The sequence below is a fragment of the Ambystoma mexicanum genome, chromosome 1p (assembly GCF_040938575.1).
Source record: "Ambystoma mexicanum isolate Mex_15411 chromosome 1p, UKY_AmexF1_1, whole genome shotgun sequence".
NCBI lineage: Eukaryota > Metazoa > Chordata > Amphibia > Caudata > Ambystomatidae > Ambystoma > Ambystoma mexicanum.
In genome coordinates this window covers 1,092,995,435-1,093,012,041 of record NC_090921.1, presented here as the reverse complement: position 1 = coordinate 1,093,012,041, position 16,607 = coordinate 1,092,995,435, and the positions used below count along the sequence as shown (strand labels likewise).

The 16,607-nt window shown below is 47.7% G+C and overlaps 1 protein-coding gene across 1 annotated transcript in view; it reads right to left on the bottom strand.

Moving 5' to 3' along the window:
* Positions 1 to 16,607, bottom strand: part of EIF3F (eukaryotic translation initiation factor 3 subunit F) — a 133,338-nt gene that overhangs the window by 13,811 nt on the left and 102,920 nt on the right. The window contains exon 6 of the mRNA XM_069604686.1: positions 15,944 to 16,080. Within this exon, the coding sequence (XP_069460787.1) occupies positions 15,944 to 16,080 (137 nt within the window). The remainder of the gene's footprint in view (positions 1 to 15,943; positions 16,081 to 16,607) is intronic.

Below are 16,607 nucleotides of genomic sequence, written 5' to 3'. Positions count from 1 at the left end.
AACACATGGTAAAGTCACTTGAGCAAAATAAGCCATTACTGCCACAGGAGCTTGGTTCAAAGTTCTAGAGACTTTCTTCGAGTGGCAAGTCTGTTTTTAAGTCCAAAAACGCAAACCTAGCTAAAGGCAGTTCAGAGAGGCAAACGGCGAATAAAGAAGAGTTCCTGGGGATTTCTTCCAGTGTCTAAATTTATTGAAGCAGCAAGTTAGCAACTAACAAAGGGGACACAAGCAGCAGCTTAGGTCAAAGGTAAGACACCTCTATGTGCACTCCAACGCTCTGGAGCGACTTCTTGGAATCAGGTAAACAATACCTTTGTCCCCAAACTACCTTCAAAGTGTTTGTGATGGCTCCTCCGCGATGTGGCAGCTCTGGACCCAATCTCTGGATTCCTTAGTCTGGTGACGAAAGGCAGGACAATGGACAGTGTCTTTCAGCAGCAGTATCGAGGGAGGACCTGTAGCACGACTTGCAGCAACTTCTTGGTTCACTGTGCGTTTTTTTTCAGTATCACAAAGGACATGGATCGCTCAGTCAGTCAATCTTCTTCGCTTCCTGCAGTCCAACACACTGGTGAGGGGGATCTGGGCGAGTTGGATCAGATCTCTGGTGTCTCCTTACGGGCTCAGCACGGATTTAGCAGATTCAGCCTTTCCACGACGATGCACTCAAAATGGGCAGCAGTTCTCCTAGTATTGGGGTTCCACAGCTCTGCAATCTCCTGTGACCTGGGGAGACTGCTGGTTTCAAAGTTCGACTTGGGACTGGTTGTTCCCACCAGCCAAAGGGAAGGAGTCGTTCTCTTCGAAGCTCCTCTGTCGCATAGAAAACTGGGTCAGGACAGCAGTGGTCGCTGCACGGTCTTGCAAAGGGTCTGCAGGCGTCTCTGGTCGTCAACGTCTTTGGTTACTTCTGTTTCTAGTGGTCGACTTGCTTTACACCCCAGAAGCCTCACCTTTTTTTTTTTTAACTTTGTTTATTTTCAATCAAGGCAGAATGATAATTACAAACAGTATCAGCAGTGATTCTTTAGGTATATAGATCCCCAGTCTCTTATCCCCCCCCTGGGTTTCCTCCCTCTCCTCGTTCTTCGGCCTCATTGCTCCTCAGTCTCTGGAGGTGGTATCTTCCCTCCTAGGTTGTCCGCTTCTTGCCTCAGCGTCTATGGTTCTGCCTCGGGGGTCCCTTGGTTTTCCAGGATCCAGCGGGCTCGGGTCGGTTTGTAAGTTAGGGCGGGGAAGCGCTAGTCGTATTCTAGCACTAGGGCCCAAATATTCCGGAACCTGTGGAGTATACCCGCTTGTGCCGCCGTCACTTTCTCCGCGATCAGAATGTCCCATAGTTTGGTCCACCATTGGGCTATGTGAGGGCCTTCCGGGGATTTCCAAGTTCGTGCCACCACTGTTTTCCCTGCCAGGAGGCAGTGGGTTAGTAGTTTCGCTCTGGGCCCGGAGCGCGGGTAGATCGTGGGGATCGGAGCTCCTAGCAGGACTGCTTCTGGTTCTAGGGGGATTGTCGTTCCGGTGATCTGCGAGATGGTCCCCAGGCATGTCCTCCAGAACCGTTGGATCTTTGGGCAGGTCCACCACATGTGGAAGAAGGAGCCTGGGTGGCCGCATCCTCTCCAACAGGAGTGGTCCAATTGCGGATTTATGTGGTGAAGTCGGAGGGGCGGGTAATACCACCGGAGTATGACCTTATATGCACATTCCCTGTTGGTGATGCAGGTCGATGAGGTGTGAGTTCTGGTCCATATGTCCACCCAGGTTTGGTCCTCGATTGGGTGTCCCAGGTCCGCCTCCCATTGAGCCATGCATCGAGTTTTTGTGGTCAGGAAGTCGGCTAAAAAGCGTCTATATAGGGTGGATACTCTACCGCGGGTGGGGAGGTCTCTCAGTGTGAGTTCCAGAGCGGTCGGGGGGCGTGTCGCTGCTTGGAGGGTCTGGGGGTGCGAGCACCAGTGGCGTATCTGGACGTAGGTAAATCTGTCTCTTTCCTGGAGTTGGAATTTCTCCTTGCATTGGTCGAATGTGAGTGGTCTCCCTCCTATGTATAGCTGGTCCACTGTCTCTAGTCCCCCGTTTATCCAATTCTGAAAGTTGCGGGGATTCGCTCCCGGTGAGAAAGTTGGGTTGTGGAAGATTGGGGATTGGGCTCAGCCCCCTTGGCACTCCCTTCCGCTTTAGTGCCCAGTCCCAGGAGCTGAGGGTGTGTTTAGTTGATAGGAGGAGGTCTCCCCAATGCGACCTGAGGGGGGGTGGGATGTGTGGCAGGAATCGTAGGGGCAGGGGTGTTCGTGATTGTTCCAGCTCAACCCATCTAGGGCGGTTTGTTACGTTTTGCCATGCCTGCACCTGTGCTAGTTGTGCCGCTACTCTGTAGGCTTGCAAATCCGGGACCCCGAGCCCTCCTAGTTTGGAACCCCCCAGCATCGTCCTGAGAGGGATTCTCGCTCTCTTACCTTTCCAGATAAAGTTCAGCATTGTCCTTTGGAGACCTCGGAGCGTTGGTGTGGGAATCGCTACTGGTAGGGAGGCGCAGGAGTACAGGAATCTGGGGAGGAGGTTCATCTTGCATGCCGTGATGCGCCCTAGCAGTGAGATCTCTTGGGTCTCCCATCGTTTCAAGTCGCCTTCCAATTCTGTGAAGAGTCGAGGAAAGTTGACCTTATATGTGTCTCTCGGGTCTGCCGGGATATGGACCCCCAAATAGGGGATGGCCTTTTTTCCCCATGTTATTGGGAATATCTTGGACAGTGCCTCCTGCTCCGCTAGATTGAGGCCGATGCCCAAAGCCGATGACTTATCGAAGTTTATTGAAAAGCCAGAGACTTCCCCATAGGTGGCGATTTCACGGGTCGCGTGTTTTAGGGATGAGTGGGCCTCTGAGATCGCGAGCAGAACGTCGTCCGCGTATAGGGCGATTTTGTGTTGCGTGGGGCCACTCTGTATGCCCTTAATTTGGTTGTTTCGTCTGATTCTTTGGGCGAATGGCTCCATGGTGAGTGCAAAAAGCAGGGGCGACAGCGGGCAGCCTTGTCGGGTTCCGCATGACAGGGGGATTGGGTCCAAATTGTGGCCGTTGATTCTTAGGCTGGTTTTTGGGTTGTTGTAGTTGGCTAGAGCCATCGTTTGGAAGTTTGGTCCAAAGCCGAAGGCTTTAAGGGTGTGCTTCATGAATGTCCAATCCACCCTGTCAAATGCCTTAGCTGCGTCCAGCGCCACCAACACTAGTTTTTGAGAGTTCCGGGAGGCGAGGTCTATTAGGTTCAGTGTTCTTCGTATGTTGTCTCCTGCTGTCCGATGCAGAATGAAACCAGCCTGATCGGGATGAATGATTTTCGGTAGGATATAATTCAGGCGGGTTGCCAGGATTTTTGAGTATATGTTTGCGTCGATGTTTAAGAGGGCAATCGGCCTGTAGGAGGTCAGGTTTCTCGGATCTTTTCCCGGCTTAGGCAGGAGGATAGTGGTCGATTCCTGCATCGACAGGGTCACCGATCCAGTTGCTCTGAAGGAGTTGAATAGGGCAACCAGGTGCGGGGTCAGTTGGGCTCTAAACAGTTTGTAAAACCTAGTTGAGAAGCCGTCTGGCCCAGGGGCCCGTGATTTCAGTGATTTGATGGCTTGTTCCACCTCCTCCCCCGTTATGGGCTCCTCCAGTTCGTCTTTCATTGCATCGGGGAGGTGAGGCACTGCTGCCTCTTGTAAGTATTCCATCTGTTGCGGTAAGCTCCGTGGGATTGCCTTCATAATTTGGGCTAGGTAGTCTTTTGCGAGGCGTTGCTTATCAGGCTCCGAGTAGTGCATGACTCCGTTAGGATCGCGCAGGCTGGCGATCGTGTTACTACGTCGGCGTTTGGCTAGCTTGGCTACCAAGAACCTGTTGGCCTTGTTGCCCTTTGCGTAATACGATTGCTTTGCTTTCGCCAGCAGTTGAGCGGTCTGTTCCGCATAGTGGGCTTCCAGTCTTTTCCTTGCTGTGCGTATGAACCGTTGCGTTTTGGGGGACCAGCCTTTTTCTTTTTGTATTGCCTCTGCCTCTTTTAGTTCATTTTCTAGGGTTATTCGGGCTTGGCGCCTGTTTCGGTGGTAAGCCGCCCCTTGGGCTATTAGGGAGCCTCTAATTACAGCCTTCATGGCGTCCCAGTTGTTCGCTAGCGAGGTGTCTGAGGCGGGGTTTTCTTCAAAGAAATTTCTTATGCCTATTGCGATCTTGTCTCTGGTGGCCATGTCATTGAGGATCGGGTCGTACAGTGCCCATTTACGTGGGCCAAGAAGATTGGGGTTCTGTGCCCGGAGTTCCAGGAGCATTGGAGCGTGGTCGGATATGGCTCTGGTGACAATGGAGACCTCCTTGACAGAGGGGAAAGTTTGCGGGGAGAGCAGGAACAAGTCGATCCTTGAAAAGGTGCGATGGACAAATGAATAGAAAGAGTAGTCTATTTCGTTGGGGTGGAACACTCGCCATGAATCTATTATGTCCAGGGACCTGAAGAGCCGAAGGAGGCTGAGAGCCTGAGCAAAGTCACCTGGAGTTGGGGGGTGCGATCTGTCTTTGGTGGGATCGGGAACCCCGTTGAAGTCCCCCCCTACGATTATTTGGCCTTCCACAAAGCCAGCAAGAGCTGTGCCCAGCGAGTCATAGAAGAGGGATTGTCCCGTGTTGGGGGCGTAGACTGAGACCAGGGTGTATAGGTCTCCCCTAAGAAGGCATTTGACCGCTATGTACCGGCCCTCCGGGCACGTTTTTGTTTCTAGGATTTGCGGGTGTAAGTCTTTTCGAAAGAGGATCGCAGTGCCTCCCTTTTTGCTTCCTCCAGAGGCGAAGAATTGAAGTGGGAACAGCCGGGAGCGGAGCCGAGTTACGTCCGCCGGCAACAAGTGGGTCTCTTGTAGCATGGCTATCATGGCATCTTCATCTTGGAGTTTTAGTAAAATTGCACTCCGTTTGTTGGGGGAGTTTAGCCCATTCACATTTAGGGAGAGGATCCGCAGGGTCTGGTGGTCCGTTTGGGTCACTTGTTCCGATGTTTGGGTTGGGGGGGGGGGGTCGTGAGTTATTGCTTCAGCTGCCATGTCTGTCGGGAGCTACTATGGTATCGTTCTGCACTTGAGGTTTTAAAGCGGTACCCCAACGGGGGGCCGCAACTTTAACTTGTGGGGGGCCCGACCTTTCGGGTATGGGCCTCTCCCTGGCCAACGGGGCCAACTGTCCCATCTCGTCTTGAGAACTACGGGTATCCAGGGAACCGCTGTTGGAAAATCTCCCTGGAATGGGTACGAACCACGGGAATGGTCCGCCGCCGCTGCTCGATAGGCTCGTTCCTTCAACGAGAAGGAGGCGGATCTAGATTTTGGCAAGGTCGTAGGTGTCCGGGGTGGATGTTGTCGGGACCAGAGTCCGTGGGGACGTCCTGTTTCTGTGGTGTGCGTCATCCTTAGTTATCATTTCTTGTGGTTTCGCTGGATCTTTGACCAGGATGATCGCCTGGGCCTTGGGGAGGGAGGAGGTTCAGAGTCTCCAGCTTTGTCTAGGTTTGGCGAGGAGGTCTCACTGGGTGAAGTTGGCTGCATGATTGAATTTGCGTCCTCCAAGTGGCTGATCCGTCGGAGAATGCCTCTGTATGAGAATTGCAGTGCCGTGGGGAACAGCCATCTATACCGAACCTGTTGTTTTTGAAGAAAAAGCGCCAGGGGGCGGAGCGCCCTTCGTTTCTGTAAGCCTCACCTTTTATACAGTCCCAGCACACACTCCTCTGCAATCTCCCTCAGCATTTTACAGAAAGGGGCGTTTGGCTGTCCAATTAGGACAGCCAGACCCCCTGTGGGAGCTGGTCCCATTCAGGCACTGGCAGACAAAGGACAGGGGGAGGTGGAAGACTCCTCCCCCACTTCCTGCCCACCCAGACACTCGAGCCTTGCCGGGGATACCTACTGTCAAAACACACAGACCTCCCACTCCCAGAATGGCAGAAGGGCTAACAAAGAACAACCACGCTAGTAATGGCGAAAAAAGAAGGCAGGCCCCAAGTTGGTACTTGGGTGCCCCTATTGTGCTCTACCGAGGCTATGGACATAGACTGCGGTATAAATAAATACACAATAGTTGGTAGAACACGTCCACTGCCACCAGCCATAACTAGGTGATTGTCCATGTGACTAAAAAGTCACAGGAGCAGAGAGAATGGGGATACGAAGTATCCCTTTGGCACTCCACTGAAGGTGGTGTGTGCCAATCTCTCAGACTATAGAGTTTTGGGAGTGATACTAAGTATCTCGCCATCCTTAAGAACTGTAGTTGACTTAAGGATATAGGAAAAAGAAACAAAGGAGGACCCTAAGGGTCCCCAGCAACACTGCCCATAAGGAGCTGTGTTCTGCAGTAGTGTAAAACAGATGCCTTTAAGAGCTATGGAGCAGAAGGACTCCATAGTACAGGTAGATTTACAAAGAATAGAGTTCCAAAAGATAGAGCCCAGAAGAATGAATGAGTGGAAAAAGGCTCCACTCATTCAGGATTAAAAGAAAAAGGTCCAGAAGTCCAGCAAAAGGAGCGGGGGGCCTCACTAGGAGGGGATGAAGCACACTAATGAAACCCTAACAAAGCTGTCTTTGATTGGCGTACCAAGAGCTGTTGCCTGCTCCTGATGATAGCTGGACTGGGCTGATCTTCCATACCCTTGCACACCAAAGTGCACGATTGCCGTAAGACCCCCTTTGCATGAAGGGCTTTATTAGCGATCGGACATAAAAATTTTCGGGTCTTCTTTCCAGAGTGTTGTCTACTGCTTTCCAAAACAGAATGTTCTCTATGGGCATGTCCAAGTGTGGCTTGAGTTTCGGGTTTGATCCCCGAGTTTGAGCCGTGAGTGGCGTTCAATGAGTGTTTTCTCGGCCACCACCCTTCCTACTGTGTCTGCAGCATCAAGCGAGTCCTTAATAATGGCATTAGCAGTCTGTTTGCCCTCAGTTAAAGTTAGGGATCTTAGAGTGCAAGAGTTCTGGCACCCCACCATCTTGCTCCGCCGCCTGATTCTATTGGGTCCTATTGCAACTGGTCATAAGGGTCGTATTGCTGGCAATGCGCATTTGGAATAGTGCAGACATCGCAAGCTTCTTTCCAAGAGCATATATCCTCTTGCTCTCTTTATCTAATGCTAGGGGAGTACCAGCTCTTTTGCGGGGGGTAGAAACTACCAGTGAGTCAGGTTTCAAGTGACCCTTAATGAAGAGCGGGTCTGTAGGCGCAGGTTTGTAGCGCTTTTCTATGCACGGGTTCACTGCTCTAGTAAGAGCAGGTGTGGAACTTGAAGGTAGGAGACGTCCGACGGACTGTGACAGGATTTATTGAGCCATTTCTTCTTGTTTAGGATGCCATCAACGTAATCAGCATCTTGCTTGGACTCCTATGGGTCCATTTTAAAGAAATCTGCTGCCTTCTTCAGAAGGTCGTTCTAGCGCAGTTGGTCATCAATAGGTGAAGTTAATACAGGGTCTTGTGTAATGTCTGGGCATGGTACGGTAAAAATCATCGGTTCATTGGGTCTGTGCCAGGGTCGGCAATTAAGAAGACCTCCTCATCCACAACAATTTCAATGACAGATTCCTCATAGGGGTCAGTTTGTTGTACTCTAGGAATTTTGGACAGAGATTACCCATCCCCCCGAGAAATATGTATGTTTGATAAGGTGTTATTGAGAGCCGAAACGTGAGCCCAGGTTGAATGTTGTTTGTGTTGCGCCTTACGGGCCGCTACGCCCTCTGTGTTTAATGTGTATCGCCAGATGTTAAGCAGAATTGCATGCAGTACCCTCTGGGACCACCACACACAATTAGGATTACAGGTGTAAGCCAAACCAACCTTTGGTATTAGTCTGTTCCACACAGTTTTTGGTAGCGAGCTGAGCAGCCAGGCTTATCTCAAGAGTAAATGTGAAGAGTACACTAGTGTAAAACACACATCAAAATACATGAAAGAGTGGAGAAAAAGGCTCACACTCTTTCCAGAAAAGACAAAAAATCAGTCCTAAAATCCAGCAAAGTTGCTGGGGGTCTCTAAGGTGAAGGGAATTAGCACATTTATGAGAATTTTCCCCAACACCAGAGGAACCCTCCATAGCAGAGTAGGATGCCTGCCTTACGGAGCTGGGGGCAGCCACTCTGAGACTTCCGTCTCCCCGGCGTCACTTATGGCACATGGACTGTCTTGTTCTGCCTTGGATTCCTCCTCACCAGCGGGGTTTTAGACAATGCTTCAAACTGCATCGCGCAGGCTGCCCGGCGCTTCAACCATCAGTCTTTGAGGGTTTCGGCCGAAAGAGCTTATACACTTTGCACATAGCTTCCTGGTGGTCACGAGGGAGCTAATGGTTTCACATGTCGCGTCTATACTTCCAGGGAAACATCCGGTTGCAAGATGAGCGAAATTTAAATGGAGTCGTCACCATTAAAAGCACTGGAAGACTGCGATACTTAACATCGATTAAAGGGAAATATTAAATGGAGGCATTCTCGAACAGAAGTCTGATAAATGTTACACCCCACCCCCTGCAGCCACTCTCCCAACTATTAAGGCCAATGCCTGAAGGCAGGCCGTCGGTTTGTGGATTTCTGGATAGTTTCGTAGAGCTTTGCTGGATGCTTCGATAAAGGAACGACTAGCGCGCAATAAGTAACTATATGCTACAGTTATTAATAAGTCTCGGCAGCGAGTAAAACGTTAATGTAGAAACTGAGCGAAATGCGACCAACACGATGGCAGAAAAAAAACAATTTGAGGAAGTCGACGTGTGAAGAACCCTGGGTACAGTACACATCACATTAGGCAGTATTACAAACACACCCTGTCCATGTTCCTCTTCGATTACGAAAACAAGCTATGCAATACTCTGCATCAACTACTAGATGTCAGCCTGTGCAAAGCTTATGATTTTAAGTAGATCTACAAGCCCAGGAAATATATATAACGAAAACTGAGAAAAAAAAAATATATCAATCTCCACAAAAGGCTCTGCAGTATGGAATTAAATAATAACTGCATCAGTTTAAATCCAACATTGGATTTCTTTATTTATATTTCGCATGGCAGAAACCAACGCATTTCACCCCTATGGGGAATGGCATTTAGCCAGTGCGATTGACGAAGTAAACATTCACATCTTACAGCACATCATAGCCATTAAAAATTAAGATTTTTCTTACCCCATTGCTAACCATTTAGCAGAAGTACATAATTGTGATCTTACCTCTTTTAGGCATTTCACAATTGATTGCATTAAGTAGAAACCATGGCATGGGAAAAGAGGAAACAGACGAAAGGCATCCAGATACCCAGTTGATTTTGACAGAAATTCCCAATGGTCCTAACATTGAAGAATTGTAGGTAATTTTGGGAGATTTACCTGTTCTGCACAACTATTTGGATGGATTATTTTGGTCTGTTATCCATTTGAAAAGCATGTCCTTGTTAACATACATATCGGATGCGATACTTTCCATTTTTCTCCTCGTTATAAAATCTTTTATTTGAATTTTTTACATATGGTATTTGGGGATGTATGAAGTTTTGACGCCCTCGGATAACAATTGTTAATCTTTCATCAGTTCAGAGAAGGCAAGTTGTCTGATGCAAAGAATCATTCATGATATATTTTATTTATAGCGCGCCTATACACAAGTGTTTCAAGGCGCGACAAGAGAAGGGAGAACAAGACAACGATCTTACTAGGCCCAGTGACATTGAGATTGCGCAAGTGCAAAGAGGGAAGAAAGGGGGAGAAGTGCAGGACATATGATCAACAAAACACAAACAAAGCATGAAGAAGTGCGGCCAACAGATGGCAGTGCAAGGGTTAAGTGCAGGCAGCAGGTTGGGGGCCTATAGGGTAACAGATTCAGCCCCAAAGTGCAGGGTTGCCAGGCGGGGCAGTGCAAGTATGCCACTGGGGGGAGGATCGGGGGGGGCCGGGACCTGGGCCCAAGGTTCAGAGGGTAGCCAGGTAACTAGTGCAATGACAGACAGGAGTTAATTTATACATACAGACTAAGATGTTAATTTACTAGAAGCAGTTGCACTTTATGATCTGATAATTCTGGAATTTATCATCTGAAATGACACTTTAAGGTGTGCATTTATGACAAATGCATTTTTCTTGAATGTATAAACTATTACAGAGTAGGATACATCTTACTGTTGTGATGACTCGTGTGGAGTGAACCCCAGCCAGGAATATCCTCCCATGTGGCCAGGGGACAGCAGCAGCTACCTGATCTGGACCCGGACCCTGGGGGTGGTTTTATGAGGGAGGAGACGGCTGTCGGGGGAAGGCGATGACCCCATCAGGAGAGAAGCAGTATTCTTCCCTTCCTAGAGAAGAAGACCCCATCATTTCTAAACTCTTAATGGCTAGTTATCACTATACAAATCCCTCCGGTTGTAAAACCCAAAACATTCTAGGCAGAATATAATTCACACGTCATATGTGCAGAACATCTCCCGTCTCTGATGTTTTTGTGCTGTTAGGTAACATTTCCCTTATGTGCAATTTTCCCTCCATTTGTGAACCCCCCCCCAAACTTTTTATTTTTGTTTGGCTTACCTAACCTGACTTTTTCCAGAGCAGTGCAGCTGCGCTCCTTTGGGCTTTTGCTCATTTGTTATGGGGAAACTGACACGCCCTTCAGGTTTGTCAGTACTGGGAAGCTATGTTTCCTTTAGTCTTCGACTTTGTTACCATTTCTTGGTCACTTTTTATCTATGTGCCAAGAACCTTACAGTACCGCGCATAGGGGTCCTTTTGTTTATGGCCCTAGCCACCCTCTAATGATTTTTTGGTGTTTGTAAAAGTGTGCCTAGGACAAACTGGTGGTAGCAGTTTACTTTAAAGTATTTTTACGGACCATACCGTGTTTGGCCCAAGACTGTGGTCAGTGCCGAAAATGGCTGTGCCATTTTTGTTCTGTCCATGGGCCATTTTGTCCATGTGCCTTACCCCAGGTCAAGAGACCTGGGCATTCCTTATTTGGGCATGCAGTCTCCTGTGGAAAACCTAACTTTGGCAGGCTCCTGCATGTCCCGTCTGCTAGTGCCCAGGAAGAGGGTTGGGATTGTCTGGTCCCAATCCACACTACTGCCTAAAACACTTGTGTATAGGCGGGTGATAAATGCCATATCATACAGGTGCCAGTAGGTCTGGTAGGCCTGAATGACTGGAACCAACGTGGGCCACGATTGGCCGACGTCTGGCGTGCATGCAAGAGAGCAAACCTTCCATTGGCTATCTGAGATTTGAGCGCAAACCGAATCTTGGATAAGAGAAGGGGATCTGCATCCATCTACTGAGGTTCACACTGAACCTCATAAGGAGCGAAGTATCCTTAACAAGAAAGCAGACTCGTGGAACCGCCGGTGACTGCAGGGAAGGGGTGGCACCATGACCCTGCTGTTATCCCATCAGACCCCCCCCCCCCCCATTTCTTCATCAAACCAAGAAGGCCTGCTTTGCCCCTTTGTAGGAGTGGGAATAACTACTCTCAGCTTCTCTAACAAAAGAGCCTCTTCGGAAGTGTTCATGGGCCATCCAGTGAACTGACCAGCTGGAACCCAGGGTATCGCACAGGAACACGGCCGTCCCGAGCTGAGAAACGAGACTCTGGGAATCGCTAGCTTGTGGTCCTGGGCCCTTTCCCACCAAAACTCGTTGTCCTAGCTCCTCTGGGTCGCTATTTACGAGAGTGCGCCACGCCACGAGCATTTGCAGTTCTTGCGTCGCCTTGCTGTGGTGACCATCGCTGAAAGTGAATGCAGTTCTTGCCTACCGTGTCTTGAGATTTGCTGCACCGGAAGTATCCTTCCTCCTCCAAGAGCTGTGTAAAGCTACTGTCCCGCCACAGATGGTCGTCCTGTACCGCAGCTGCTGAGAGCCAGAGCATCCTGTAACTGCAGGGTTAACACCTACAGACAAAGTGGGCTAGGCTGCCAAAGTTTGGTCCGGACTGTGTCGAGGATTGGCGAGTACTTTCCTTACTTACCGGTGGCCCCCTGGCACATCCATCCCTTTTTACGCACAAGTATCCCTCAAAACGTTACTCACCTTGGCTGGGATAGCCTGTGCTCCCCAGCTATTCCCAAACTTCGAAAGCCGCTCTATCTGCAAGAGTAGATCCTCTTCTAGGAATAGGAACTTATTCTTCATTGCCTCAAGCCCCTTCCTGAGCAGCTGCAGCCCCTTGAAGAGAACCCGCTTTTCGTTTACGCATGATTGCACGTTGTTAACGTACAACTGTACTTTGAGCGCTAGGCTCCTCACTTTGTAGGGCTGGACTACATAAGTTAAGGATTGTTGATGGGACTGCCTAAACTGATACAAGTGTTGATTTAACCCCTTTCTGTTACAGTTTGTGGTTATTTTCTCCCCCCCAGGCCCCAATCATCAGCCTTAGTCTAATCGTATTGTATATATGTTACATAGTGGTAATTGTTTTATTGATAACTGTGGTTTAATCGTGTTTTTGTTATAAAGGCCTATAATAAATGTATTATTGATATACATCTATCCAAGGGTAATCTGTGGAGTTTTACTGTGTGCGCTCATTGTGGGCTTCGGATCATGGAGACTTAGTCTTGACCGCCTGCCAAGCTACCGTAGATTGGACTGGTTTGTCCAGAAGGTTCCTCTGTTCGACTAAACTAAGGTGGCCTCCTTAATCCATCTTAACACTAACCAAACATTCTAAACCAAATCCCTTTAAAAGTCCTATAAATCCTATGGACTCGAACTCCCATAAAGCCTCAAGTACTGAGACGAGGGAGAAGGAATTCATGTGGATCAAAGAAAACACCAAGCTGAACATGCAGGGTAGTTGTTGTGATGAGGTCCAAGTGTGCAGGGCATTTAAAAAAAAAGTGTTGCATTGGAGGAAAGGAGCAGGAAGCAGAATCGAGGGAGAAGCTAGCAGCCCGAGAACGGACCATGCTGGAGAAGGCAGATGCCTTCAGACTGCGGTTCGCCAGCTGTACATACTGGCGTGGCGCTAAACCAAAGAAGACACAGCAGGCACTGTGGGAGAACCGCTGGGGAGCTGGCAGCAACAGTAAAGCTACCGGGAGTGCAGTCATATCCAGAAGAAGCGTGCTTACAGGCGGGTGAGCGCGAAGCTGGCAGGGGAGCTTAGAGAAGGTCTGCAGAGTGGGAAACACTGTCCCAGAGTGAAGGCTTCACTGCAGCAACATGCCACAGGTTGGGAACGTTACCAGAAACCGGTGAGTCTGCCCAGAGAATTTGGGGACCACTGGGTGTACCGACAAGCATGTGAGCCATTAAAAATGTATTTTGAATACCGACCAAAATGGAATACGACGACAGAATTTGCCAAAGTCCTCATGCATGAGATGTTAAAGGGGAAGATTGGGGCAAGTATTTCCACAAGCCAATGAATACTGGTGAAGGAGTTAAAAAGACAAATATATGGGAGATCAATATGGGAAAAGTTAGAGCAAGTGTTACCAAAAGCAGATGAATACTAATGAAGTTAAAAGGCCGAACTTGAACAAGTCTACCCATATGAGGTGTCAATGTGGGGAAAGTTGAACACCTTAAGGCAAGAAAGAATAGAGAGTAAAGGAATAGAACTGCTATACTGAAAAACACTGAGAACATTAAAGGAAGTCCTGGTGAACGAAGCACATCAGGCAGTGAGCATTTGGCGAGAATATACCTGGCAGAGAAGCATACCAGGGGATCTACCAGCCGCAGAAAGCGATTCCTGGCAGGGGAGTACACCAGGCAATCCATATGAAATAGAGAGGAATAAGACACTATGGGCAGATACTGGGCAAGAGAGAATACCAGGTGATCTGTAAGAACCATATAAAAAGAAGTCCAGGCAGTCCAAGCACCATGCAAGTTGAAGGGGATCTGATGAGCCTACTAAAGGATTCCTGGAAGGTCAGTATACCAGGAGTTCACTGAAGTCATAGAAAGAAATGGCAAAACAAGTAGATCAAAGACTAAGAAAAGATGCAAGCGGAAGCTGTGAAATTGAACGGCCACCCTTTCCCTGTTAAAATCAAAACACCTGGCGGAAGATATAAGCAGAGACCTAAGGAGCAAACAGAAGGATTTCTGATGGACAAATACATCAGACATTTCACTGAAATATCAAAGAGGTCTATAAGAGAACCCTAGATGGAACCTCTCTTTGTGACCAAGAGCCCTTTGGTTTGTGAACTCAGTGGCAAGAAACCTAGAAAGGGCAGAATGTGTGGGACATATTGTTTGTACACAAAATTCCTGAATAACGTATAAGGAACCAAAGAAGTGGTTGTTTGAAAGACACTGACATCCTACCCGAGACAGAACCATCCTCTGGATCCAAGGATTGTTTTTGTTGAATTTATCTACTTGTTGCTGTCCACTTTTTAACCAAACCTACATCAGAGACACTTCCTTTACACCTTTAGTTGTTCATTTCTAGTGCGAGGGTCAAATGAGTATATTTGTACACAAGGACAGTGTATATAATTTTGATGACGAGACACAGACTGATCTTTAGTTTTAGTTTCCTAGGTAGGGAAATGCTCTTTAGGATAGGGACGGAGAGGACTTTCGCCAACCCTTTTATTTTAATAGAGGTCTGATGTTGAAAACAATACCACTTTGAGTCTGTCGCCAATTTCTGACACTCACACTGTATACATGAGATTGTATTCATCTGGTAGTTATACTGTATACTTTCAGATTATGTGAATTACTATACTGATGTACGTGAGGTAAAAGACTGTCTTTGACGATCCACGTTTTTTCTGGTGCAGTCATATCAAGATAGGTCATTGGAGGCGATGATTTGTAGAGCGTTGCAAGACAAAACGTATTCCGTTCCACACCGATTGTACTAGGGATTACATTTTTGCAGATATGCGAGACAGTAACCCAGCATACATTATCACACTGCTCAAGAATAAGGCAATTAAGCCCTTTAGTGTACATATAAAAAGGTATATTATTTTAAATAGGTATACTGTGGTTGACTTGACCATACTAAAAGACAGCGCTCTGCTTTGCTGTCAAATGCATATGCACCTGTGACAATCATGGAAATGGATGATGCACGTACTTTTCTTTCACTCACAAAGTTGGTTTGATATGTTTAAATGAGTGAAAAAGCCAATGCTAGTGTGAGATGCATTGGCTTTGTGGTTCTGTTCACCGTCTAATAATGAACAGAACTTTATCATTTGAAAGCACCCCGATTGAAGGCATATAACAAACATTACCTACCCAGTAATGTCAAACCATTTGAGGTGGGCATGTGCAATAGGGAGACATAGTAGCATGGCCCAATAGTTGTATGGAATAGATCTGTTTTTATGCAGAGACTGGATTCATGTTGTGAAGTGTTCTTTTTCTACAGATGTATTGTTCACCGCACTAATGATTTGTAAAGGATTCTTACGTGATATTATCAGCAAGTCATGACACATTTAAACACAACCGATAGATATCGGCATCCTCGCCCCTCTCCCCCACCCACAGTGCTGACTACCTACAGCATTAGCTGAGGGAGTGGGAACGTGCCCCCCTCCCACAATCTAGACCTGTTGCATGGCCAGATGTAATTGCAAGGGACAGGAGCAGTCCCCATCTTTTCACCCGCAGCCCCTACAGTACATGAATTACCCTATCCAACAGTTTGCTATTTCAGGGAACAGTTGGCAGTTTAGAACTTGAAATTATTTTAAAAAAAATGAATGTAAATGTTCCATTCCCTTAAAAAATAGCCGCCACTAGCACACAGGTTTTCACTTCTGTATCCTGGTTGTGTATTGGGCTGTGGAGGCATTAACCTAACATTACTCTGGCACGCTCTTTAACTGCACAGAATATGTTTCTCAGATGCAAGTAAGAAATAGCGAGAGCAGCGGTTGCATGTGAATACTTACCAGCACATCCTCTGCATACTGCAGCACCGTAGTCAGATTATCCTGTACCTGGCTCGAGGCAGACCTCACTTGCTGCAAGTCACTGGTGAGCCCTACCACACGACTGGCACTCGTGCATGTTTTCATAATAAGATCAACTGGAAGACAATGGGGAAAAAAACAGCAAATCAAAAACCTTTGTGATGGCTCATCAGAAATGAATAACAACAAATATAACGGATCAAATTATCTTAATATTACAAACGTGGGGCGATGTATTGACTGATAAACCGGGCTAAATAACTAAACCATTACACTGCATTGAGAGCAAACTGGACCCGCAGCAATATGCATATTTTGTCTGTTCACTGTGCAGTGCTTATATATCAGATTGCTCACCCACCCTCTATCACTGAATGGTAAGGAGGCTCTCGAGAACTGTCACACAGCACAACTTTCAAATGAACAAAGCTCATAAAGACAGATGGGTCATGAATAGTTTAGCCAGTCAATTTGTCATAACGATCTTAATTCCAGCACTGCTGGATGGCCATCGTGACCGAAGCAGCCATCGGGACAGGTGGTGCAGCGAACCAAGCACTCTAACAAAGGTCCACACACAATAGACTTCCAAAAGCAAACCGAACATTAGTAAGCGGAATGTATTATTCATTCAGAGCACTGA